Source organism: Syngnathus typhle, linkage group LG20, assembly GCF_033458585.1.
Source record: "Syngnathus typhle isolate RoL2023-S1 ecotype Sweden linkage group LG20, RoL_Styp_1.0, whole genome shotgun sequence".
Lineage (NCBI taxonomy): Eukaryota > Metazoa > Chordata > Actinopteri > Syngnathiformes > Syngnathidae > Syngnathus > Syngnathus typhle.
Window position 1 is genome coordinate 7,738,311 of NC_083757.1, and position 10,101 is coordinate 7,748,411.

General features: G+C 43.1%; 1 protein-coding gene and 1 long non-coding RNA gene across 2 annotated transcripts; one reads left to right on the plus strand and one right to left on the minus strand.

The window, feature by feature from the left end:
* On the minus strand, nt 1-5,932 carry lratd2a (LRAT domain containing 2a). Its single transcript, XM_061267692.1, has 2 exons — nt 5,008-5,932; nt 1-3,425 (listed from the first exon to the last, which is right to left on the minus strand). The coding sequence occupies exons 1-2, from the start codon at nt 5,545-5,547 to the stop codon at nt 3,138-3,140; spliced, it is 828 nt and encodes a 275-aa protein (XP_061123676.1). The 5' UTR covers nt 5,548-5,932; the 3' UTR covers nt 1-3,137.
* Nucleotides 5,933-8,523: 2,591 nt separating this feature from the next.
* On the plus strand, nt 8,524-9,041 carry LOC133144066 (uncharacterized). Its single transcript, XR_009710542.1, has 3 exons — nt 8,524-8,700; nt 8,800-8,877; nt 8,957-9,041. It is a non-coding gene; the product is annotated as an uncharacterized LOC133144066 (long non-coding RNA).
* The last annotated feature ends 1,060 nt before the right edge of the window (nt 9,042-10,101 follow it).

Sequence of the window (10,101 nt, forward strand, 5' to 3'; positions counted from 1 at the left end):
TTTCTTTATTACTTTATTTAGATGTATTCTTTCACTGATTCTTCAAGATGATGTATTTGGTCAGAATATTTGCCGTTGGATGTGATTTTGCCTCATTAGATAAACATATTTCATAAATCTGACCTGCAGGCGCTGAAGCAATGGAAAATGTTATTCATCATAACAGTGTCGTATTTAATAAGAATCACTGATAATATTTTGTTGGTGAAATATTTTTTTAATGCTGTTAATAAATGCATTATTTTTCAAAAAGCTTTTTTTAATATCCATGCTTTAGTATCTACTAAAAGTAAAAACCTTTTATGCAATGAACCTTACATGTCATTTATATTTCTTCACACGAACACTACATCTGCTCCTGGTTCGGCCCCCCGGTCAAAATTTAGAACCCAATTCGGCCCGCAAGTCAAAAGGTTTGCCCACCCCTGACATAGTTGCTTGTCACCAAGATCACCAAAACACTGCTTTAGACTAAATTGAGCTCCAACTCCACAACACAGGCGGGAAGACTTGGTGCAGTTTTGACTGTTTTACTGAATTATTGGCAAAAAAGTAACAGGCACTGTTGCTCATAGGGGCATACAGGCAAACTGGCAAAAGGGTATGGGCACATGTTTTGTTGTAAGGATGTGAGTGCAGGTGTGTGTAGTGTACATGGGTCTTTGGGTGTGTGAATGAGATTCTTGTGTGTGTGTGTGATTATTGTACGAAGTGTGTTTGTGTGTGTGTGTGTGTGTGGTTCTGCAACAGACACAAATAAGCACGTAAGTCAACGCTCAACTTCTGACGTCACACAACACTAGTAGACGGCACACATTACATAACTAACTGTGCGTAATAAAGAAAAAAACATCAAATTCCTGCGTTAATCTCAAGAAAGCAAAAAAGGGAGATTATCTCGAAATTCAACAATCGCTACAGTATGACGCGGATTAGCACGCCGGCGACATCAAAGCGCAGATTGGGGAGCTGCTTTTGAGATTTCAAAGCAAAGACAAAAATAATCACATGCTACATTGCTAAGCATACTTCAAGATATACCAGTACATGGTCGCTTTTCAAAATCAAGCCAGTTGTACATGTAACAAAATGAAAAGCTGAATCTAAATTGTTTTAGCACGAAGTAACATTTTCAAGTACTTTGACCTACAAACTTGAGGACATTTATCAACACAAGATGCACAAGCACCTCTTTTAGCCAATATAATAAGAGTTTAAAGTACAGTGGAGCCTCGGTTTTCGAACGTCCCAGTTCTCAAACAAATCGGTATTCGAACAAAAAAAAAAAAAGAGATTTTTTTGCTTCGGATGTCGAACCACACAAGATGAGCCGAGAGGACCCGCATGCCAACTGACTCCGTTCGTTATTACATTCTCGTTACTCTGAGGATTGCATCAACTCTAATCATGCCTCCAAAGGAAGCAAGTGCGAGCAGTAAAGTCATCCTAAAACACAAAGACGCTCCTAAAGGGGCGGTAAAGGGCTCAACATGGTTTCCTCAGCTGTCACCATAAGTTGTTAAAAAATGAATAATATAGTAAAACATAATATAATATCTGTCCTGTGCTCTATGCTTTTCATGCAATTTTGGTGTGTTTCCTATACATTTGGGTAATTTTCATAGTCAAAATAGCTGTATTTCTTGTTCAAATAACAGCGGGAGACGAGAATCATGGAGGCTGAGGCAGTGACGGGTAGTGTCTCTCAGTGCGTGCGTGTGAGAGTGTGCACCACTCACACACTGTACTGAGCGCGTGCAAATGGCGCGTGCTTGCAGTCAGCGTGAAAATACGGGCCTTGAGGCAGCCAGTACTTTTGCCTCAAAGATAGTGAGCCTGCGGCTAATAGTTCACGACACGAGTAAATGCGAGAGCAAATTAAGAAACAAAATAAAAGAAAAACAACCAACGACATTCGGTGCTAACACGTTGCTATTTGGCTTTATTTTCCCTGAAAATGGAGGATATAATCTCGAAGATAAGAAATTTTTCTAAACTTGACTTTCAGTCAAAGCAAGAAATCATAAGTAAGGGAAGACCAACGCCAGATTTGCGAGGATTAATTCAAACTACGGGCCTCCCGGGAGGGACTACAACATGTTCGTTTCAAAAGGATTGGTACTCTAAAAAAGACTTTATTTACAAGTAAAGGTAAGAATACCGCAGTGGTGTGTTTAAATGTACAGTGGTGTGTTTAAAATGTTATTAAATTTAATCAAAAATGGGATGACAACCATGTATGCTTGTCAGTCTGACTTGTGAGTCAGTGCCTTAGCGTCATACAGTACGTTTGTAAATCGGACTCTGAGTCAGTGCCTCACCAACCCCAACCCTCACCGCACGTCACTGCCCTGCGCACTGAGGTCCACTTAAATTTTGGAAAGTCCATTAGGACTTTAAAAATATTTTCTAAATTACAGCGACGGCTCTGTCACAATAATGCGACCAGGGCAGTGCAGTTACGCGGTCGGCGACACGCTATGGTTGCGCGTTCAGCGGTGCGCTGCATTTGCGCGATCGAACAAAAATGCGCAAATGAAAAAATGCTTTGAAAAGGCGTTTTTCCATTGTGTAATGGGAAAACATGATTCGGAATTCGAACGATTCACTTCTCGAACAGCCTTCTGGAACAGATTGTGGTTGAAAACCGAGGCTCCACTGTACATTAAAAAGATCATTTTACTGCATGAAAAAAAATGCTTAAACCTCCTGCAGCTAGATTAATCAAATATTTTCAGAATCAAGAATTCTACCAATTATCGGATCAATTCGTGCATAAAAAGATGATTCAACAGCAAGCCACTTGAGGTCAGCACGCTCACGTTCACCACTGTGACTTTGAAAGGGCGGGGCTCACCCTGGTGAGTGACGTGTGACGAGAGTTGCTCTGAGCAGTTTAGTCCGTTGTTAAAATTTGTGTTACCTTGAGCTTGATTTCGCTTAAATTTTTTTGGGGTCAATTCATCGTTTCATATCCCGCAGGTTTGAGGCTATAACATCAAATTGAGGACAAATTTAAAACTTACTTTTGTGAGTCATGCGAACAATTTGGAATGAAACATTTCAGTATGTCCAAGCCCCCATTTAAGGCGCTAAAAGCAGACTTGAAGAAGAGCAAGATGGTCGGATTGTTGCCATCAGTGATCTCCGATCTCGGTCCTCATGTGGGCGGCCAGCTCCCGGAGGAGGGCAGTCCGACCCAGGGAGTCCCCACGTCTCTTCTCAGCGATCGCGTCCTCCAGGCTCTGGAACTCGAGGGCATGCGAATACTTGTGTTCGCCCAGCAAGACGTGCAGTGTGTACGATTGGTGGTGGGCACGGGCGGGCAGCGCGCTGCCGGCCTTCAACTCCTGCCGGCCGAAGCGGCACCAGGCGGCGAAGCTCTCCGAGTTCCGCCAGCTCAGCTCGTGGTCCTTCAGGCCCACCTGTGGTGAGCCGTAGGAGCCTTTCAGTCCAGATTCTTCACATCCACATTAATGCTCACGTCAACATAGTTCAGACATGGGCAAACTACGGCCCGCAGGCCACATCCGGCCCACGGGGCCGTTTAATCCGGCCCGCCAAACCTGAATAAATTGTATTGTTGATTTTTTTGGGGGTGATTTTCCCTGCAATTACTATGTTTCCCCAGTAGATGGGGAAGCGCCCGCCCGCACATTTACTACCGGGAGCCGTGTCAGAAAGCTCCGTACACACTCACAAGTGCGTACTCAGTACGTAGTAATTTCATCTATCAGTGCCGAATTTCGAGTGTAGGCTGTGGCGTCAATATTTTCGTAATTCGCGCACTGAGTTTTCAGATACAGTTTTACGCTAATGCCACCCACAAACCTTCCCGTGGAATCATTCCAAATGAGTGGCCCGTAGAAAAGAAAGGTGGACACTGAGTGCCAAATGTTAAAAAAGATTGGACAATTTGGCTCGACCTACGTGTGTGAGAAGACGTTCAGCCACATGAACGTCAACAAAGCCCGTCACAGATCTAGGTTAACGGACCGACACCTCGGCTCTATCCTAAGAATTACCACAACAAATTTTACTCCAGACTATAATGCACTAGCAAAAAAGGGAAACCAACAATGCTATTGATTTCTTTATTACTTTATTTAGATGTATTCTTTCACTGATTCTTCAAGATGTTGTACTTGGTCAGAATGTTTGCCGTTGGATGTGATTTCGCCTCATTAGATAAACATATTTCATAAATCTGACCTGCAGGCGCTGAAGTGATGGAAAATGTTATTCATAACAGTGTCGTATTTAATAAGAATCACCGATAGTGGTTTTTTGGTGAAATATTTTTTTAATGCTGTTAATAAATGCATTTGTTTTCAAAAAGCTTTTTTTAATATCCGTGCTTTAGTATCTACTAAAAGTAAAAACCTTTTATGCAATGAACTTTACATGTCATTTATATTTCTTCACACAAACACTACATCCATCTGCTCCTGGTTCGGCCCCCCGGTCAAAATTTAGAACCCAATTCGGCCCGCAAGTCAAAAGGTTTGACCACCCCTGACATAGTTGCTTGTCACCAAGATCCCCAAAACACTGCTTTAGACTAAATTGAGCTCCAACTCCCTTTTCCTGGTTTCTTACCACCAAGATGCCAGGAGATAGAGGAGCAGCACTACTTTTGTCTAAATAAAGCTTAACTCAATCCAGCATCGTTCTTTTGCGCAAAGTTGTCAAAAGAAATGGAAACAAAGAACAAAGTGTCTAAAATGAAACTCTAACTCACGCACTGAATCATGGGGTAGTGAAATAAAACACTGAAAACTCATATGGAGCATGGAGATTACAATGTGGAATAGTCAATGAGACGTCACTCACTAGGCCACGCCCCTTACTGGCACAACACACGGAGAATTGCACCTCAGACTGTCATAAAACCTGTGTTTACATTTACAGTTGTATGTTTTAGTATTGACGTGTTACAAGAAAATGCTGGAAATCAATAAGGTGGACAAAACTGGTGAAGTGCATTTCAGTCCTACGGTCTCCTACCTGCTCCAGGGCGCTCTGCACCACCGCGTCGGGGTATCGGGCTCGGAACTTGTAGCGCTCGTTAACGATCCGGCAGAGTCTCCCTCGGCCGGCATCCGTCAGGAAGGCGCTCTTCACCTCTGCACGATGCAGGTGGACCACCTGGAAGTCGCCCACGTACACCGCCCAGTGCGGGTACTGGCCGCAGGCTACGAACTCCACCAGGTCGCCTGCGCGGCACTTGTTGAGCAGGTTCTCCGGCGAATACACCTCCAAACTGGAAGACCGGCGGCACTTCTCGTACACGCATTCGTCCAGCTTGTACACGGCGCACTCCACCTCCTCCCGGGGGTCGAACGGCGTTTCTTCAGAGTTCGCGTTTGGCTGAGTCCCATCCGCCGCACCTCCAACATCACCACCTACATCCGGTTCGTCCTCCTCGTCGTCCCCGCCGGAGAAAATGTACGAGACGCCAATGCAAGGGCCCTCGTCCAGGTCCACGCCGTGCGGGTCCACGGTGGGAACTTCGGCGTAATTTAACCGGTCCATGTGGTTCCCCATTCGAGGGAACAAGTTCGGTTGCGGAGGGTCAAAATGTCGCCATTTGGACAATTTTTAATTCAAATCACGCTGCAACAGTGTGCAAAAACATAGAAGAGGACGAGATATCTTGCAGTCCTCCTTTCTTCCTCCCCCTCAGGTGTTTGCAATTAACCTGAGCGTCTCTTCCGGCGTCAAAGTTGGGGTGCCGTGCAGGCGTCGAATAAATCCGCACAATTGCACGCCAAAGTAGATCCAGAGTCCTCCGCTCTGATTTGGTTGGACTTGACCCGATTGCGAAGCAGTCTCGAGTCCGCCTCACCACTCCAGGAGGCTCACGTGCGGTGGCCGTGACCGACCTGGTAACCGGAAGTCAAGGACCGAGTGCCGGTCAAAACAAAAGTGCAAAAACGGAAATGGGCACATCCCACTGAGCAATAGACGTCTATTAGACCTCTCGTCTGTGTAGACCTAATTTAGACGTCTGTATTAGGTCTATGGAATAACCTAATATAGACGATAAAATTAAATCCATCAAATATGATCATATTTCGAAAATTTAAACTCTCAACCAGCTGTAAGTTGTGTTAATAATGTACAGAAGTTGTATTGCTTTGTTTTTAACACTATTGGATATTTCTGTAACCTGATATAGATATCTATTTTAGGTCTATGTGTAGACCTAATATAGATGTCTATATTAGGACTATGTGTAGACCCAATTTATACATTGAAGAGAGAGCAACAGCAATGTGTACATATTCTGTTAGGTTAGACCAGTGGTCCCCAACCTTTTTTGCGCCACGGACCGGTTACATGTCAGAAATATTTTTGCGGACCGGCATTTATATAAATAAATAATACATTTATATAAATAAATAAATAAATAAATAATACATTTATAATAAATATATAAATACGATGAACTAAAATGATACGACTGACATAAAAACAAGTACAAATGACAAAAATAAAACTCACCATTACGTTGAATTTGTTTCTCAGAAACGAGCCGGTCCCATCTAGACGTAATCGGAGACAATGACACCCGAAGTGATTAAGGTTTGTCTTTTATTGCAGGATGCTTGGTCTCCATGTGTTGAAGCAGTTTTGAATGCTTCATTGCCTGGTTACTTAGCCTGTCGCCACATATTAGCTTTGCGGGCTCGACTGGGGAAACATGCCACGTGACCGGGACGAGTGTCTTGACCTGAATTAATTGATCGTCGATAAAAAAAAAATTTCTGTGCGGCTTGGCGGCCCGGTACCAAGTGACCCACGGACCGGTACCGGTCCGCGGCCCGGTGGTTGGGGCCCACTGGGTTAGACAATCTCATGTATGTTTTAATGTTCATATGTGTGCAATTCTTTTCCTTAGTTTATATAAACATAACTGCTCAATCAGAACACAAATACAACACACAGAACTGTATAAACACACACACATAGGCACACACACACGCCCATACACACAGGGGGGTGACGGCCCCCACAATGACAGATACCAAATGGTCATGTGACAAGTTCCCGCCTTTCCGGGCAGTATAAAACAAGCTGACCTGGAGAAGGAAGTTGTTGTTTATGTGCCGCTTTGCCATGTGTACTGACCGCCATTAAACAACCCAAGATCTTGCCAATAAAGGACCACCTCTCTACTCCACATCTTTGTTTTTCCTGCCTCAACTTCGGACAGCCCGCACAACACGCTTCAACATCTATATTAGGTCTATGGAATAACCTAATATAGACAACAAAATCAAATCCATCAAATATGAAATGTTAATACCTAGACCAGCTGTAAGTTGTATAAATAATGTACAGAATTTGTATTGCTTTGTTTTAAACAAGGCGGCTCGGTAGCGCACTGGCTACCACGTCCCCCTCACAGTTAGGAGGGTGCGGGTTCGATTCCACCTCCTAACTGTGAGGGGGGACACCACATATAGCAAAGCTATGAGTTTGCATGTTCTTCCCGTGTCGGCGTGGGTTTTCTCTGTGCACTCCGGTTTCCTCCCACATCCCCAAAACATGCTTGGTAGGCCGATTGAGCACTCCAAATTGCCCCTAGGTGTGATTGCGAGTGCGGATGGTTGTTTGTCTCTGTGTGCCCTGCGATTGGCTGGCAACCAGTTCAGGGTGTCCCCCGCCTACTGCCCGATGACCGCTGGGATAGGCCCGCGACCCCCGTGGGGACAAAGCGGTACAGAAAATGGATGGATGTTTTAAACAACCATTGATCTGTGTAAAGTGTGGTTATTTCTGGAACTTGATATAGACGTTTGTTAGGTCTATGTGTAGACCTAAAATAGACTATGGAATAACCTCAAATAGACATCTATATTAGGTCTATGGAATAACCTAAAATAGAAGACAAAATTAAATCCATCAAATATGAAATATTAAACCCAAAACCATTCTGTAAGTTGTATAAATAATGTACAGAAGTTATGTTGCTTTGTTTAAACAACCATTGACCCGTATATGTGAAGTGTGGTTATGTCTGTAATCTAATTTAGTCTATATTAGGTTATTCCATAGACCAAAACCTATATAGACCTAAAACAGACATCTATATTACACACAAATTAAGTATGCACTTATCCATTGGTTTCAATGTTATGCAAATGAGGGGTGCAGTGTCACTAAGATAACACTAGATGGCGACATTTGGACATGATTTTATTGTTATGCAAATGAAGTGCAGGTGCCACGAAGGGAGGGGTTGTAAGTGTCAAGGGGGAAGAGGGTGCAGGTGTTTTAGGGGGAGGGGGTGCAGTGTCACTAAGATAACACTAGATGGCGACATTTGGACATGATTTTATTGTTATGCAAATGAAGTGCAGGTACCACGAAGGGAGGGGCTGTAAGTGTCAAGGGGGAAGAGGGTGCAGGTGTTTTAGGGGGAGGGGCTGCAGTGTCACTAAGATAACACGAGATGGCGACATTCGCACAGGAAAAAAATTGACAGGAAAAAAATTGAGATGGAGAGGTGTAGTGTTGGGGGATGTCTATAGGTGTTTTTTAGAGAGGAGGGTGGACTTAATGTTAGTGTATTTAAGGTGGGGCTATTGATTGTTTTTTGAGAAGACACGCCAGCAGATGAGCTCTGAACGGAGAAGTTGGAGAGCGTCCAAAGTTAGAGAGCGTCAAAAAGTTGTTTCGAGATGGTTAAAGGTAAGCCATGTTATTAATTATACTGTTATAATAATAATAATAATAATACACTGAGGTTATCATATAAACATGATGTAATGTGTATGTAATGTCATGCAGATATAACTGTGTTTGCTGACGTGCACGCAGTATTTGACGACGACTTTAGCGGAGTTTATTTAACACAATCAGACTACGGTAAGGCAACTGTTCATTTACGTTAGTTAATAAAATGCTATTAGTTGGTGATTTTTTTTGTTTTTTATGTGTGTAACAGATCTCGTGGCGGCTGCTACTAGGCTAAAAAATCCACTGATACAGACTGGTTTGGAGGCAGAACCATCAGAGCAGCGTGATTTCGGTCAAATCATACACCTTTCCGGCCGACAGGAGGTTGTCACGAGCTCTACACGTCATTTTGAAGCAACGAAAACAGCAGAGTTATCAGAGCTACGTGATAGCAGTCAAATCACACACCCCTCCGGCCAGCAGGCGGCTGTCACGAGCATAGAGACGGAAGAGGGAGCATCCACAGACATAGAATTGGCGGACGCTTTATCTGCATACGAAGACCTTCCTCAAGAATCAATAAAAAAAGTCAGAGGTATTTCTTATTTTTATTCTTTTATTCTATGTCATCATTTAAATGTTTTTTTGATGGTATTATAACGATTTAACTGTTTTTTAATATCTACTTCTAGTTAAGCGTTGTGGAACGGGACTGCTTCAAAGAGCGAGAAAGAGCAGACGTGCAGCCTTCTACTCAACTACTAAGGAGCCTGAATCGACAAACGAGAGCCATCACCATAAGACAAGGCGTGCTATAAAGTGCAGTGGTAACTGTGTTTACAAAAAACGGCTACAAGAATGTTTTAACTAAATGTCCCCCCTTTACTTCAACTTAAATCTCCTTTCTTCAAACATTTTGTTTCCAAAAAAAAAAAACCCCCTATAATCTGCAAGTTCAGAGTCGCTGCCTTTGTAAATAGTTCAACTTAAATCTAAATGTCCCCCTTTACTTCAACTTAAATCTCCTTTCTTCAGACATTCTGTCTCCCAAAATAAAAAAAAACCCCAAAAAAAACACCTAAACCTCCCACCCATTTCTCCCCCTTACAAATGTCGCCATCTAGTGTTATCTTAGTGACACTGCAGCCCCTCCCCCTAAAACACCTGCACCCTCTTCCCCCTTGACACTTACAGCCCCTCCCTTCGTGGCACCTGCACTTCATTTGCATAACAATAAAATCATGTCCAAATGTCGCCATCTAGTGTTATCTTAGTGACACTGCAGCCCCTCATTTGCATAACATTGAAACCAATGGATAAGTGCATACTTAATTTGTGTGTTATATTAGGTTATTTTTTTTTTTTATAGACGTCTAAATTATGTCTATATATAGACCTAAAATAGACATCTAT

Bases quoted from the DNA above. Each gene is read 5' to 3' on its own strand.
- lratd2a (XM_061267692.1), bottom strand. From the start codon at position 5,547: ATGGGGAACCACATGGACCGGTTAAATTACGCCGAAGTTCCCACCGTG. The intron at 3,426-5,007 runs GTAGGAGACCGT...GGCTCACCACAG, and splicing joins TGCAGAGCGCCCTGGAGCAG to GTGGGCCTGAAGGACCACGA.